The 17,146-nt window shown below is 48.0% G+C and overlaps 1 protein-coding gene across 1 annotated transcript in view; it reads right to left on the bottom strand.

The window, feature by feature from the left end:
• Positions 1-986: 986 nt before the first annotated feature.
• Ptprn2 (protein tyrosine phosphatase receptor type N2) overlaps positions 987-17,146 on the bottom strand; it is a gene marked incomplete at its 5' end in the record, with an annotated part of 831,187 nt that continues 815,027 nt past the window's right edge. Inside the window, 2 exons of the mRNA XM_045160998.1 lie at positions 987-2,455; positions 9,293-9,366. Coding sequence (XP_045016933.1) covers positions 2,384-2,455; positions 9,293-9,366 — 146 coding nt within the window. The remainder of the gene's footprint in view (positions 2,456-9,292; positions 9,367-17,146) is intronic.

The raw sequence follows: 17,146 nt of genomic DNA, 5'->3' as shown, positions 1-17,146 counted from the left end.
GCCACAGAGATTCTTGCACAGTCATCTTTATTGCTGCTCTACTCACAATAGCCAAGATAAGGAAGTCGTCTAGATGCCCATCAACAGATGAGTGGGTAAAGAAAAGGCAGCATCTGCAATGGAGTTCTGTTCAGCCCCAAAGAATGACATTATGTAATTTGAAGGAAGAAGAAATGGAGATCATGTTAAGCAAAATAAGTCTGACTCAGAAAGACAAATGTATTTTTCTATCATTTACGGAATCTAGATTTAAATATATATTTTAAATATGTACTTAAAATATGACATGTAAACAAAAGTCAGTCTATAGAGAGGGAGAAAGGGATGGGGAACATGGTGGGAGGGGCAGAGCTGAAAGGTACAATGATATATGTGTATGAAAATGTTTTAATGAGCTCTTATGTTGTATGCTAACTAAACAATTAATTAAAACCTGATTTATGTCTCCTAAAAATGAAAGAGATGAAATCCAGGAAGTTATACCTTAATAATCCTTGTTCCCAAAGTTGTGGCTTGGGGTGTCCCAGATGTGTGTTACTGGTGGCATAGTCAATTTAGATGGGGAACAAGAGTCCAACCTCCTGTGGGGTGGAGGTCTGATGGACTGGGTGCCACAGAAGAGCACAGAGCATTCCCGGTTTAGGTGAGATGTGAGAGGCTGGTATGGTCAGCGTGGATGCGGACAGAGGTCCAACCCGTGTGGGGTGGAGGCCTGATGGACTGGGTGCCATGAGCAGAGCAGAGCAGAGCGCGCCCCTAGTCCAGGCAGAGTCTGTGGCTTTCACCACGCCTGGCTCAGTCCCTTTTTAGTGAGTGAAAGCCACACGTGGGCCCCGAGGGCGTCTGCTTTGGAAGGCACGGCAGCGGAGTGCCTCCCCCTCCGTGTAAGGGACCCATCTTGGACTTAACAATGTGTATCTCTAGGACACTAAAAGACACATTTGGAACATGCTGTTCTTTCCTCTCCAAATAAAGACCACTGAATGTGAAATCAGAATGTTTAATATGCCACAATTAAATATATCCGCATATCTCACACTGGAGGGTTTCTTTTAAACATAAGAAGTTAGAAATTACAAGTAGTTATATACTTACTATATTCAGATAAATTCATTTCTATTAATTATTTAAATTCCAGATAGGGAGAAAGAACTTTGGAAGAGGAACGTCAGAGGTGTTAAGCAGCTACACAACACAATCAGACAATGACATTGTGACATCTCTTCCCATTAAGAAGGCCACTTTCCCTGCCATGCTGCAATCTGAAATGTCACAGCTAAGGGGGAAAGGGTCACATGGGACACAGCAGACGGGGACTTTCAGTACGCTTGGACCCAGAGCTCAAAGCCATACCTCTGGCCTTCCTGAACACTGCTGCTCTTCCCTTAATGTGCAAATTTTCCTGTTCTTGGGGGAAGTGATAGGTCTGACACTGAAAGGTTTGGGCTGGTAGAATCATTTGGTGAGCAAGTGTCTCACTAAGCAGTTTGGGAGGAGGCAGGACCAATCAGGTCACTTTATCCTGGTGTTGCCATGCCAACAAGCCTGTGAGGCACCCTGGCCCCGCTCCAGGATTGGAAGCGTCCAGTACCTCTTCTGGGGCCAGCTGGGCTGGCAGCTCCATGAGGAACTGTTCTTGGGAACCCTCAAGACTTGTTAAATTCCACATTAGTTCTAATTTTTGTTACCTCAAGAAATGCATACACCAGGTTTTGCAAAGTAGAAATCAGCATTTTAACATTCAAAATGCACCTCAAGCTTGGGCTCTCTACCACCTTTTTGAGGATGAGGTCACGGCCTACGAGCTGGCACAGCCCTGGCGGGAAGGTGTGGTGCTTGCTGTCACCCGCTGTGCTGGAGATGTGTCAGTAGCAAGAGGCAGACACAGTGTTCTTGAGCTGCAGGACACTAACCACCTACCCTAGAGGTTTCTCCCGATGCTGACAGGCAAATGTCCATTGGGATCTCTACACCTGGTGGCCTCCACTTGGCGCCGTGCAGGCTGTCCTGGCCCATCCTGCCTTGCTAACTCACTTTCCAGCAAGTTACAGAAGCAAGCGCTCCTACGTGGAGGCCACTGCGATTGTACCACCGCGTTATCATTGTGACACCATCTGCAATTGGCGATGTGAATGTGTGCTTTAGAGAAAAGTAATTATTTTCAATAACATGAAATGGATGAGTTGAGTCTTCCTCGCCTTCCTACCTGGTGTTTCCATATATCTCTATTATTTGGTTAAACAAAAGCACAAGTCACTGGCAGCCTGTACTGACTACGGGAGTCTGATGGACCCTATCATTATGCAGAGGACATAGGATTGAAGTCAGTCATGGTCCCAGCAACACTAGTGGGCAGAGTCCTGCCAGCTCTGGGCACTGTGGCCTACTGGGGAAGGGCCTTCAGGATGGCATTCACCTCCTCTGCCACAGCTGTCAGTGCAAACTCAAACTGCTCCTGTGGAGGGAAGAAGAAAGGAGACATGGATGAGAGAAGCTTCCTTCCCGCTCCATCTTGAGCCTGGAGTCACCGGAGAAGGGACCCAGGTTTCTGTGTGAGGATTAAGATCTCCTTGTTTGGTATGACCAGGCACAGCTCAGTACTCCCTGGATTTCAAGCAAGCACTTTTAACCACTGAGCCATCTCTCCAGCCCTGCCCCCTGGAGTTCAGTGTTGGAAAGCTCTGCTCTTGCTGGGACATGCCGCCATAGGTGCACTGGGCACAGAGACCCCAGGGAAAGCTCCACATCTGCCTGGTGTCTTCCTATTTTGCGATTCCTCACACTGACCAGCCATCTCAATGGGGAGTAAAGGCTGTGAGCAGTCACCGTGAGCCAGGCTGGGGGTTTCTGTCCTCAGCCACAGGATTCTCATTGTTTCTGAATTGACAGGGGCTCACCAACCCTATTTTGTACCCTCTGCCAGGACCCTGACATCCACAGCTCTTTTAGCTGAAGACAGTTACTCCCACGCCCACTCACGTTTGGGGTGGGACACACCAGGCTTAGTAAGACCTATTTACCCAGTGAGCGGACATGAGGACATCATGGGGTTGAGGACTATTGGTTTATAAGGATGACAGCAGATCAGAGAGATGGTGATGACCACCTCCAAAGTACAAAGTCTGGGAAGCATCAGGCCTTGGTCAGTCACATGTAGAGAAGTCATGACCTGAACCGTGCGTGCTGCTTCCTAGGTAATGGTTGTGGATTAAGGAAAGCCCTGGCCATGTGCATATGCTAGCCCCTGCTTCACAGCATTTCTACATGTGAACTCTTGGTGGCCTATGGTCACATTTTTATTCTTTTCTTTTAAAAAACATTCTGAGGTAGGGTCCCTCTCTAGCACATGCTGACTTGGAATTCACTCTGTAGTCTCAGGCTGGCCTTGAACTCACAGCTGTCCTCTTACCTCTGCCTCCCGAGTGCTGGGATTAAAGGCGTGCGCCACCATGCCTCACATTTTTATTCTTTTAAAGAGTCTCATTTTGCAGCTCAGCTGACCTACAACTCAGTTTGTAGCCCAGGCTGGACTTGAAATCAAGACGTTCCTGACACTGTCTGTAAGTGTTGAGATAACAAGTGTGTATCTGCCACTCCTGGCTTGTGCCCATGTTTAGAGTGGCATCACCTGATTCCAGGATGGGAAAGAGATTCAGTAGTGAAGTGTTTGTGATGGGAATTTATGTTCAGGGAACACTAAAAAAAGTCAATGGAGCCGGGCGTGGTGCGCACGCCTTTAATCCCAGCACTCGGGAGGCAGAGGTAGGAGGATGGCTGTGAGTTGGAAACCACCCTGAGGCTACATAGTGCATTCCAGGTCAGCCTGGGTCATAGTGAGAGCCTACCTCAAAATATAAAACAAAAAATCAATGGAAGCTCCAGCAAGGAAATAACATATGTAAGGATGGATGGCAAAGATGTCTATTTTCATTTTTTATTAATTCTTGCATTTTTATGAGATAGAATGAGAGAGAGAGGACTGGCATACCAGGGCCTCAGCCACTGCGAATGAACTGCAGACCTGTGCGCCACCTCGTGAGTGTCCCTCCTGTGCGCATGTGTCGCCTTGTGCATCTGGCTTAGGTGGGCTCTAGGGAGTCAAACCTGGGTCCCCAGGCCCCACAGAGAAGTGCCTTAACTGCTAAGTCATCTCTTCAGCCCTATTTTTATTTATTTAGTTTTGTTACTTTGAGGCAGGATCTTGTTTTAGCCCAGACTGACCTAGAATTCACTACGCAGTCTCAGGGTGGCCTTGAACTCGTGGAGATCCTCCTACCTCTGCCTCCTGACTGCTGGGATTAAAGGTGTGTGCCACCACGCCCCGCAAGATGTCTATTTTTACCTAAGTTAAGGGACTAAGATTTTCTGGCTTTAGAATATGTTCTTTGGGTGTATGAAGGCAGAACTTTAGGAAAAATGCTGGATATTCTGAGCAAGAAATTAGGACTTTGGTTTTTTCTTTTTCTGGCACGTTATGTGTAGTGTGTGTTCATATGTGTGTGGGTGCACGTGTGTGCATGTGCAGGCATATGCATGTGTTAATATAGGTCAGACATTGGTGCAGGGTGCTTATTTGATTGCTCTCCCCCTTACTTTGTGAAGCATGATTTCTCACTAAACTCAGAGCTCACTGATCTGGCTGGACAGGCTGGTCTGTGAGCACTGGGGATCCTCTTGTCTTATCTCCAACTCCCCAGAACTGGGATTACAGGCATGCACTGCCACACCCAACTTTTTTTTTTTTTTGAGGTAGGGTCTCACTCTAGTTCAGGCTGACCAAGAATTCACTATGTAGTCTCAGGGCAGCCTCAAACTCACAGTGATCCCCCTACCTCTGCCTCCCAAGTGCTGGAACTAAAGGCGTGCACCACCACACCCAGCTCCAACATTTTAAATAAATGCTTGGGATTCAAGCTCATGATTGCATAGCAAGAACTTTACCTATTGAGCCATCTCCCCAATCCCAAGGAAATTTTTTGTTGTTGGAATTTTTGAGGTAGGTGTCTCATTCTAGCCCAGGCTGACCTGGAACTCATTCTACTTGTAGGCTGGCCTTGAACTCACAGTGATCCTCCAACCTCTGTTTCCTGAATGCTAGGATTACAGACATGCACCACAATGCCCAGCTAGAAATAGTTTTAAAATTTTTTTATGAGGGGGGGAGAGAGAGAGAGAGAGAGAGAGAGAATGGGTATGCCAGGGCCTCTAGCCACTGTGAACTAACTCTAGATGCATGTACCACCTTGTGCATCTGGCTTTTTATGTGGGTACTGGGGAATTGAACCTGGATCCTTTGGCTTTGCAGGCAAGTGCTTTTATTGCCGAGCCATCTCTCTAGCCCCTGGAAATAGCGATTAAAATTTGAGACCTGCAAGAGTCAGATCCTGTGATCTCTTCTAGTTTGGTCCCTCCTTCAGAAAAGTCCAGACTAGTGTGAGTTTCAGGGTATCTGGTCACCAGCTCATGGCCTTACTGGGCAGGGAGAGAAGCTGAATGTCACCACACTGGCCTGTGACACGGGAGGACACCAGGTGAGCTGGTCAGGCAGGCGGGCCTGGTTGCGACTGTGGCTGCTCTGCTGTCCCTGGATACCATGTTCATCCTGGGCCGAGGTTGGGCTGTGGTGATCTAGAGGGCTGGTTGGTAACTCAGTTTCACCTGTACTTGGATTCTTTTGCTCAAGCTTGGGTGGGTGTGGATTATACAATATGTTGCTATGACAACCATTCTCCTTAACTGCAAAGGAAACAAGGGGGATCCCTACGATCCTGGCGCCTGCAGTCCTGAGGAATCTGTACACCCCTGCAGGAGGAGTCCTCAGCAGGCTCTTAAAAGGGGGCAGAGGCCCAGGGTCTTTCTGCCTTTCTGGAAGCCTCTCTTCACAACAGAACAGCAGTCCCTGGGCAGGTCTGGAATGACAGAGCCAGGGAAGCGGTAGGGATGGCCAGTGTGTGTGTGTTCCTGCATGGAGGTGCAGAGACAGATCCAGAGAGGCAGACGGAAAAATGAGACAGAATCAGACAGGGAAGGAGACAGAGGCAGAGAATGGGTGGATTTCAGTGGCATGGGCGGGTGGGCTGGAGCCATTACTGAGTACCATCAAGGTAACCTCTTGGTCCAGTGCCCCTTTTCAGGGCTGGAGAACTTGCATTCACTCTCTGAGGAACAGGGTGGATTGGGCACCAGGAGGACGGACATGTGGAACAGTGGCCAAGAGGGATGATGTTAGAATGTGGGGAGGAGATGGGCAAGGGCAAGTGGGCACTGAGTACCAGCACACTCATATACATTCACGCCTCCGCACACTCATATCCACATACTTGCACATACACACACTCATTCCTACACATGCATGCCAAGCAAGAGGTTTCCTTTCGCATGTCTTGCTTTGCACACATTCACAGGCATATTCGCACACTCACACACGCTCATTTCAGTTAGCACAGCGTGCTTACTTCTTGGTTATGGGACAGGCTAGTCACTGGCTTTCACTTCTAGAAGAGGAGATCGCGTGGGCTGGCTGTGCATGCCAACAATTGCAGCGCTCAGAAGTGCACTCCTGCTGGGGGGGGGGATCTTGAGTTCCTGGCCAGCCCAGGCCTCAGAGTGACATCATGGGAACACCATGGTAGGGAAACAAGCCAGTTTCACAGAAGGAAGTATCATATGTTTTCTTTCCTATATGGCATCGATGAGGGGGAAATCGGACACGAAAGTAAAAAGGAGATCTGCGGAGACAGCATAGTGGATAAAGTGCTTGCCATGCAAGCATGAGAAACTGAGTTCCGTCCCTAGACCCCATGTAAAAAAAAAAAAAAAAAAAGCAACCAAACAAAAATGCTGGCATGTTGCTACATGTCTATAATCCCAGTGCCTGGGAGGCAACAACAGGCAGAGCCCTGGAACTTTCTGGCCAGCAAGTTGAGCCTGATCAGCGAGCCCTGGCCCAGTAAGAGACGATCTCAAAAAGGTGAATGGCCCCTGAGGGATGACACTTGAGGCTGTCCTCTGGCCTCCTCATGCTCGCACATACAGGTGCACCTGCACACACTAACACAGAAATAAATAGGGAATAATTAGGGCTGTGAAAGGGAAGAGGAGGGGTGATGAATAAAGATCATGGAGGGGTGAATATGATCCAAGATTTTAATGTAGGTATGAAAATGTCCTAATGAAACCTCCCACCTTGCGCAATGAATGTATGCTAACAACAAGAAGTACCACAGGAAGAAAAATGTTAAGGACTTTGGTTACCAAGGCAACTCTCTGGGGTTCTGTGGAGGAGTCTGTGTCCATAGCAGACAGATCTGGGTACCAGGACAAGCTCTGCCTGAGTGTGTTGTTTTCAGTTATCTTGCCACCTCAGCTCCTTTCTTCAAGGTGGGTGTCTTGGCAGGAGTGTGAGTTCACAGTGACAGGGGCATCTCTTTGCAGCTCATCTTAACCCTTTAGCTGCCATCAGGACAAAAGGGTTATAGAGGACGTTGGCTATTCAGTGACAAGTGACCCATAGGTTTTTTTAGCCTTGGCTGTGCGAAGTCAGCTCGGGCATCATCATTCTGCACCCCCAAACAGTAGGTGACTCAGAACAAGATAGAGACCGGTGATGTTTGGGGATGGTGAATGAAGAGTGAACTTTGCCTCTGTTGAAGCCAGATTCTGCTGGTGTGTTATTGCCTGGACTACAGGGAATTCTGGGAGATTCAGGCCAGTTTCCCCAGCCTGTGCCCCTGTGCCCTCACAGGCCTGACCATGGGCCTGGACAGGATGGAGTCCTGGATGGCTCTTCCTTCTCTGTTAAAGCAAGTCTTAGGCAAACTGTTTCCCTCCCTGGAACATAGAACAGTTAAACAGCAAATACATAAGGAATGTTTGCCCTGGCAAGAGGGATGGAGGAGCAGCAGCAAGACCACAGCACTTGGCCAGACATCTGGCAATTGCCCACACTTAACAGTGGGAATAAATGGAGCTAGACAACTAGACAGGGATCTCCAAGCTGTAGCACTGAGACTCAGCCTGGCGCAGGGTGTGCTGGCGAGCTTGCCTCACACGGGTGCCCTCTGTGCAGGAAGCATTAACATCTTGTCCCCTGCAGTGTAGGGGACAGAGCACAGAGAAACTGTGGTACAGGCAAGGATTCTGCCATGGAGTCCTATCCCCAACCTAGTAAAATTTTTGGTATGACTTGAAATCCTCTTAAACTACCGAAGTCGTTTTGCAAGGGCATTTCTTTGTAACAACTTCACACTTTGTGTGGGCTCCAGTAGCCTCCAGTGTCAGGAATACACTAGGAAGGAGAGCTTGTATTCTGTGATTTAAGTCCACCTATGGGAAGATGCTGCGGGCTTCTGTTGCTGGACACGGACATTTCTGGAGAGCTGAAGGAGCAGGAGGTGGATGCGACCTCATGTCTAGCTCTGTCACTCTGAGGCTAACACAAACCTTTTGTTTTCTTCCCTGTTGTGGCAGTCTGGGCCTTTTAAGGACTCTGTATACCCTAGGACGGTTTGGTGGCCGGATGGAGGAGATGGGAAACGCAGGCAGAATGTTTGGTGACACTGCTCTGGAAAGTCTCTGGGGTTTTAGTTTCTTTGCTCTACAAATGCAATATTTGGGGGCCCAAGGAGATGGCTCACCAGGTGAGAGTGCTTGAAGCACAAACATGAGGTCGAATTTAGTCCTCAGCACCCACATAAAAAGCCAGACACAGCTGAGCATGTTTGTAATGCCAGCACTGAGGGGGACAGAGCCAGGAGAATCAGCCGGTCTCCCCAAAGGATGTTGATCTCCAGTTCAGTGAGACAGTCTCAGAGAAGTAAAGTGGAAAAGCAATATAGGAGGATATCCAGCATCTTCCTCAGGCATCCACAGCATGCTTTTGAGTGTGAGCCTATACATACATGTGCCTATGTACACACACAACACATACTATACAAACACCAAAATGCAAATAAATACAATAGAAAAACTGTTCTTGGCTTGAGGGTGCAGTTCAGTGGCACAGTGTGAGGCCATGGTCTTCACCTATCCCCAGACCTGGCTGAAAATCCTAATGCATCAAGTTTCAACCAGCTGGGACCTGACAGCATTTGTTGGTGCTGAAAGTACTCGGGTGTCCATGGACCTCTGTGCACTGGCCTACTTGGGGCTGGTGTAGATGGTGCCCAGCAGTACCTAAGCCATTGTGTGTGGCTATGTAAGTCAGGCCTCACCCCCTTCTCTGCTCTTCGGAAAACAGTGGAGAGAGGCACCTTTAATACATTTAAAGTCCCAGAGGATTGATTGACAGTACCTTTGTCTGGACCATGCCTGGTCTCTGGTCCCTCAAGTGCTCCAGGGTCGCTGCGATATCAATCTCTTTAGCACCTGCAACAAACCACAAATTGGGCTGAGCTCAGTGCACAAGATAATCCACACTGCATCTGCCAATCTCTTGCTATCGGGCTCCCTTTGGGCAAAGAGGCCAATTGAAAATTATTACACTCATCCCTCAGCAGGCTTGGCAGGCAGCTGCAATTCCAGTGTTCATATAGAAAAATAAGGCCAGGGCAGCTTTCATTAGCATTAATTCAAGAAAGCTGGTCTGAGAAACGGTTATAAGATGCCTGCATGGACACTTAACAGCAGCCAGCATGACCATGAGAAAGCAGGGTTTTATTTTATTTTATTTTGTGGCATCTTAAAGGTTGTTTTAAGCCTGGGGATACAGCATACACACTTTAATCTTCATTTCCTAGGATTATTTTCTACTTAAAATAAGAAAGGTTAGACTGATCTTTTATGGCTTAATATTGGCTGTTAAATGTAGACTCCATATATTTTAAGCCTCAGAGTTCTCAGTTTGAAGAAAAGGCAAAACCAGTCATGCTGCATTCTGGATCTGTGGCTCCATGGTGCACTCTCTCCTCGGTGGACGGTGTCTTCCCACGTGAGATAGCTGAGCTCTCTCTCCTCGGTGGACGGTGTCCTCCCACGTGAGATAGCTGAGCTCTCTCTCCTCGGTGGACGGTGTCCTCCCCACGTGAGATAGCTGAGCTCTCTCTCCTCGGTGGACCGTGCCCTTCCTTGGTGAGATGACAGCTGCATGCACTCTCTGGGCTGTAAATCTTAACTTTGTAGTAATTTAACACATGCACTTGTCTTCCCATTTTGATAGGTGCTTTAGTGCCCATTCTTAACATTCAGGGTCATGACCCCATGTGGCTTGTGAAACAAAATCTGTCAACAGTAAAAGATGTCTGAACACATAACAACCCCAAACCAAGTCTAAATTGTGTATTGACTGAGGTGTTTCTGGCGGCACTTGCTCATGGTGCATGTGACTTCACTACAGCCTCGGTTCTGAACACATGTCGGTGCACTTCGTACCCTGTGTGCCTACCACCATGCAGCACCCGTGCTCAGTGCCCGAGACCCTCAGCTCAGCCTGAGACTATCATATGTTACACCACAGTGTTTTCATTACACACAAAATGTTTTCTGCTCTTGTAGAAAAATACTGGGTTTTGCCATGAGTTGGAGGCCACTGAGACTACCCAGTGAATTCTAGGTCAGCCTGAGGTAGAGTGAGACCCTACCTCGAAAAACTATAAAAAACACTGGGTTAATTATGGAAAACAAACACTTTTAGTACAGCGTGTAGGTCTCAAATTAGTATAACTTTGCACTGGATTGTGTTAGAATGTTTGATTTTAACAATTGTTGAGTTGCTGACTTGAGTTTTATGAAAAATCAATAAATGAATTTTGATGGGATTAGGACAGAATTTCCAATGATTTCTGAAATAGCTCTAAAATATGCTTTTGTCATTTTGTAGCATGTATTTATGAGAAGTGGCATTCTTAGCACTGACAATTATAAAATCAAACTATCAACTCTGAAAATGGTGAAGGTGCTGTATATCCTGTAGCATCAAATATTCAGCCAAGATTAAATGATTTACGAAAAAATAAAAAGCACATCAACCTCATCAGTATGCAAATTTGCTGGTCTTAACAAATAAAATCATATATACACCAAGGAACTATGGTTTTTTTGCATGTGCATGTGGTCACACGTGTGTGTACGTGTGCATGTGTGTGAATACCATGAAGCCAGAGGCAGATGTTGGTTTGTTTTTTGCACGTGCATGTGGTCACACGTGTGTGTAGGTATGCATGTGTGTGAATACCGTGAAGCCAGAGGCAGATGTTGGTTTGTTTTTTGCATGTGCATGTGGTCACACATGTGTGCAGGTGTGCATGCATGTGAGTACTGTGGAACCAGAGGCAGATGTTGGTTTGTTTTTTGCATGTGCATGTGGTCACACATGTGTGTAGGTGTGCATGCATGTGAGTACTGTGGAACCAGAGGCAGATGTTGGTTTGTTTTTGCATGTACATGTGGTCACACTTGTGTGTGGGTGTGCGTGTGAGTCCCGTGGAGCCAGGGTAGATGTTGGTTGGTTTCATTCTCCCCGTTTCCACCGTGGCTCCTTGTTTGACTCATGGAACCTAGAGCTTACAGATTTGGCTAGACTAGGTAACAGTGAGCCCCAGGGGTTCCCTGCCTCCCTGCTCTGGGGTCACAGGGCAGAGCACATGCTCAGCATCCCCATAGGTTTGGAGACCCAGACTCAGGTCTTTATGCTTGTGTGCAAGAACTTAATCCGTGGAAACATCTCTTCAAGCTCCATGATAATGTTTACAATAAATTTCTTTTTCACTTAAAAAATCAACACATGTTTAATTTATATAGCTATTATATATCCCTATACCTGGGGCATACCCTAGGCATAGGGGTCACTGGTGGAAAAAGTTTAAGGAGCGATGATGAGTTAATGAACCAGGCAGGATCCTGGCCCTTCCGCTCGCTGCAGTTTAGTGGAGGGAGGACACGCCCAGCAAGCAATACACATGCAACCCAGCCTGCCACAGGGGCAGGGCAGCCCTCGAGTCGGTCAGGAACCTCCAGCACATCCAACTCCGAGCCCAGCAGCTTCACAGACAACATAGAATCACACTGTTAGCAGAACCCAGCCTAGTGGAACAGTGGCCTTCCTGCTGGCAGAGGCTCGCGAAGGCCAAGGCCACAGAGTGGTGGGCATGCTCGTCAGAAACTGGACTAAGCCTGGCACAACGGAGCAAGGTGTGGAGGACTTTGGAGAGAAGCATCTGGGAGTATATGCAGCTTTTATTTTTTAAAAAATATTTGCATATGGGGGTGCATGGGACTCGACAGAATCTCTTGCCTCTGCAAATGAACGCCAGATGCTTGTATCTGGTTTTACGTAGATGCTGGGGAGCTTAACCTGGGCCTTGAATCCAGGTTGGTTGGTTTTGTGAGCAAGCTTCTTTAACCATCGAGACATCTCTCCAGCCAGAGAACATGAAGCTTTCTTTTCTGCCAAAACTCATGAGCACGCCACGTCCAGCTGCCACCCTCCCTGCTGTAAATAGATGACAAATGTGGCTTGTAGGAGCAACTTCCCACCACATGCCTTATTTGCAAAAGAGCGAGAACTAACCCCACAGAGAACCTCCCCACGCAGGCTGCCCGGAGCAGGGCAGGAGCCTAGAGCAGGGCTGCCCCAAGAGGAAGCAGGCGATGGGCAGAGGCAGAAGCCCCATGGGGCTTTGTCCTGTCCCAGTTCTGCTGCTGTGTAAGGCAGGTGACTGTTAGGCCATTCCTGAAGGCAGACCCAATTCCTTCATCTCCTAGGAGGGCCAGGGTGGTGTTTGGCACGAGTCTTCTTCAGAGTTGGTCAGTGGCTTCTCCAGTTCCCGTCTATGGAGGCAAGCACCCTTGTGGCAGGCCTAAGAACATCACGTGTGTTCACCAACTTTTAAATGAACCATTTGTTGCCCTCAGGACAGCTGGGCAGTCTGCGGAAGCTGGCCAAGGACTCACTGGAGATGGATAAGGGTCAGACCAAGGTTTCATTTCATTGTTGTTCTTCAGGGGTTAAAAGGTTTCAAAAGCCAACAAGGCCATAATAACACAATGTCATTTTAAAAGAACCCAGTGAACTTAAAGCAGTCTGAAACAAAAGAAGTTTGTTAAGTAAGACGCATGGCTTGGGGCTCTCTTCGTCTTCCTGCAGCAGCAGAGCAGTTGATGTATATTGGTAGGACACAGTGGTGATTGTTAGGACACTGGCTTCTGGAACAATCCTGGGTAGAGACCACCGAAGGCTTGCCGATACCGGGCTTGGCATTCTGGGCTCTGATCAGCCTCGTCAGAGATGCTCTGCTCGCACTGCAGCAGCAGACTGGATCTCTGGGTATGGGCTGGGGCCTCTGGACCCAGTTTTGCTGTGATTTCATTTTATGCCACTGATGTGGACAGAACTGAAGAGCTCATGCCGTTCCCGCCACCCACCTTCCCTGCAGCTTGGGCTGGGGCAGCAGCTCCAGGTGAACACTGAGCGCAGCTGGTGACTGAAAGGCTGGCTGTATGGCTGCCTGGCACCCACTGCTGCTTGAGGGCCTCAAGAGTGCCACATAAGAGTGGCAAGACTTATTGCTAATGTCTGAATGCAAAACACAACCTACTGTTGAACACTGACTGCGGCTTTCCAGAAATGCCATAGAAAACTACCAAGAAGGGCTGGGAAGATGGCTCAGTGGGGAAAGTGCTTGCCATGCAGGCCTGAGAGCCTGGGTTCAGATCCCCAGCACCCGTGTAAAAGCCAGGCATAGCACCGCTTGTCTGTCGTCCAGCCCCGGGCAGGCAGGGATGGTAGGGCCCCGGGCATGTTGGCTAGTTAATCTAGCTCTGTCAATGAGCTGCAGGCTCGGTGAGAGATCCCATCTCAACAACCTACGTGAACGACTGAGAAAGACACCCAATGTCTCGTTGTACGCATGTGCGTCTGCACACACAAACATGCCCACATGCATATGAACAAACGTACACACATGCAAAAAATATTTCTACTCATTACTGAATATTTCTACTCACAAGAACCGTGTTCTGGCGGCTGTCCCTGCCCTCTCATTGAGGATGGACAGCATTCTGCAAAACTGTGGACCACATTTGTAAGTATTTGATCTGGAAGTGTGCTTTACCCACACATCACAATGGGCCTCCCAACTTCTCACAAGCAGTGATTACTGGAAAGATGCATATTGGACTGTGAGGTAAGGATGAACCTGGGGCAGAAACTCCCCAAATGAGGAGGCCTGGCCATATTCCATTTGTCTAGGGACCCTAGACTCATGATGTGGGGCATAGATCTGGTGTGTCTTAAGGGAAGAGGATACTTAATAGGTTGATATTGTACATATGTAATTACAATGAATGTAATAGGGAGGTAATATGATGGAGATCTGGTGTGTCTTTAGCTGCATTCAGAGATGGGAATGGGGTTTGTGTGAAAAAAAATGTGATTAGGGCTGGTGTTGCATATTAAACAAAGAGACAAATTGGAAGCAGGATGCTGAGCAGCAATGAGATGTCGCACTGTGCCAGGTCGTGCGGAAGGGGCGTGAGCTCTGAGCTGAGGTTGGTGATGCGTCACTGCTCTGCACTGGGGGAGGGCACAGATGAGGCTGGGCACCAGCCATTCCTCTCTACTCGGTGGCCTCGACTGTCCCTTACAGCACACAGCACATGCTGGCTACTCACTCAGATTCCACAATTAATCCCTTCCAGAGAACCAAGCCTGAGGAATTGCAAAGGGTGAGGATTCTGTTCCCACGGTGACCACTTGGCCTGTGGCTCATGACCCATGAGGCTTGGCAGAATTAGTCTCAGTACAAAGTATGGCTCAACAGAGAGAAAAGGCTGTCTTCCTGCAGTGTCATGTAAGGAGTACACTGTAACCTGGGGTGTAGGCTAAAAGCCCCCTCAATTTTAGCTTAATATACTTTTGGTCTCTGAAACTGACCTTAAGAAACAGACAAGCAAACAAGAAACAAAACAGATCCCTCCCAATATAGCTACACAGTCTTGCAGGGCTGTACTTGTGTGTGCAGCCTGGGTGGAAGCGTTTCACACCTGCTTGTCTGGCCAGGCCACAGGGAGCTCCCAGAGCTATAGCATGTCACCAGGGTGAAGGCGTCCTCCCTGTGAGTAGTTCCCTGTGTCCGGTCACTGCAGATATCTTCCAGCCACAGATTTATTCTTTGTGAAATGTTTTAGCTAACTCTCTTATTTCATTACTTTGGGTCAGTTCTGGACTATGAGATCCGAGGAAAGGTGAGAAGAGGGGCTGGGGACATCCTTATGAGGTCATCTCTAGACAAAAGTACTTAAAATACCAAATGATATGTGGAAGATGTCTTAGAATTCTATTTAGCCTAAAGCCAAAACTGAACAATGGAGGTTAAATTTATGTTGAAAAAGTGCAGAGCACTAAAATTAGGTAAGTAATGGATTTATTAAGTAAAATCAATTGTCAGTGCTGATGTCTTCTTGCATGTCAGAATTAAGAATAATTAGTTCCTTGAAATGGTAGACACACTTTTTAATAGGACTTCGTGTATAATCTTCTAATTGAGGGATGGGGAGGTATGGGGAGACCAGCTCAGAGCGGGTGCTGAGGCTCCTGAGCACCAGAGTGGCCCCAAGGCACACGGGCACCTCTGCACCCACAGAGATGCAGAGCGGTGGTGTGCATGAGCCCTCACACCAGCCACGGGAGGCTCTGCTGAATGTTAAGGGGTTCGCTTAAAATCCCGCCACTAAGGAGCTCCCTCTAGTGCATTTATAATGGAATTTTCTCCTGAAGAAGTCCCTTTAGGTGACAACAGAAAGGTGCCTGACTGATGTTACGGTCTAGGGGACAGGGTGGCTGGGATGCGCAAGTTCACGATGTGCGCGGAGACTTTTAGACCATGCCGAGAAGGCACACCCATCAGGGATCGGGAGCAGGAGTTACGGGCTCGGGCTTCAGTAGGAGTTCCTGCGAATGCCGGGGACTGTTTGACTGAGAGCACATGAATGCGCAGTCCCAAATGTGCACTGCAGTCACCTTTTGGGAACCAGTGGAATTTCATTTAAGCTGGTGACTTCAGAGATGTGCAGCTGGAGTAGAGGCCGGGGCTCTGGGGTGGACCTTTGGCCTGAGCCTCAATGTGAAGTGTGGAGGTGGGCTAGAGCTCACCTCTGGACCTTGCTATTTACCCTGACCCCAGAAAATTGTTCCTTTTGCTGCTGCTGCACTGGTGAGCATGCCCGACACGGGCTCTTCACAGCCCTGGGTGCCACTGAGGCTCTGCTCCATGAACACCTGCCGCTCTCATTCGGCTTTCTGATTCTCTGCGGGGTCATTGGTTGAGAAGTTTACAAGTGGGTTAAATACAGTTTTAAGACTACAGAAGTTTTTAAGTTTTAGATTGAAAAAACATTTGTCCATTAGACAATAAACATTAAAAGCATATTTGTTTTAAAGAATTAACACTATTTTTTATAATGAAAGAAACAATTTGAAGTTAAAGCAAACCCAACAAAAGCACCCCTGGTGTGTCTTTATAAGGTTTGCTATGATTCTCTTGGAGTTTGGTTATTGGCTGTGAGAACCATGTAACCCAGCTAATGACATTAGTCCTCCTTCCAGGTGACTAGGAGTGGACTAGTTCATCTTTGACACCGTTTTCTGGCTCCTGTGGTCATTCCTCAGCAGACTCCCAACAGCTTGCTCAGGAGGACTAACTCAGTAATAAGAGAGGGTCTCATGGCAGACCCAGCAGCCTCTGCACATTGCAGGGATATGAAACATTGCATTTGTCCTGAAACTGAAGCTAGTATGTAATCATGTGTCCAAGACTGAAAGACCTTCATTTTGCATGAGAAAATTATAAATTCTATTCTCTGGAGGAATTAAGAAAATGATCTTTTCTAAGTAAGTGCATTTTAGAGCAACTAAGGTAATCATGATGATTCCAAAAGGCACAACATATCCAGGAGGTGAGCCGAGGTCCTCACGTGCGCTCTAGGAATTGTGCGCTTTCTCTTGCGTTGAGCTGTCAGTCTGGACGGACTGGGCCATCCCTCAACGTCAGCAGAGTCCACCCCAGTACTGAGCCAGGGGCTGTTTAGCACAACCTGAGCTTCTCATGCCCAGAACTGACTCAAGGTGGCTGCAGTGAGGATGCTGTGGCTGCCCACAGCAGAGCACGCCTCCCTTCCCTGCAGTCAAGCTTCATGCTGCCTTTTCCCACCA

This window comes from Jaculus jaculus, chromosome 10 (genome assembly GCF_020740685.1).
Source record: "Jaculus jaculus isolate mJacJac1 chromosome 10, mJacJac1.mat.Y.cur, whole genome shotgun sequence".
Classification (NCBI taxonomy): Eukaryota; Metazoa; Chordata; class Mammalia; order Rodentia; family Dipodidae; genus Jaculus; species Jaculus jaculus.
The sequence above is the reverse complement of the archived record's forward strand: the minus strand, read 5'-3'. Positions and strand labels throughout refer to the sequence as shown.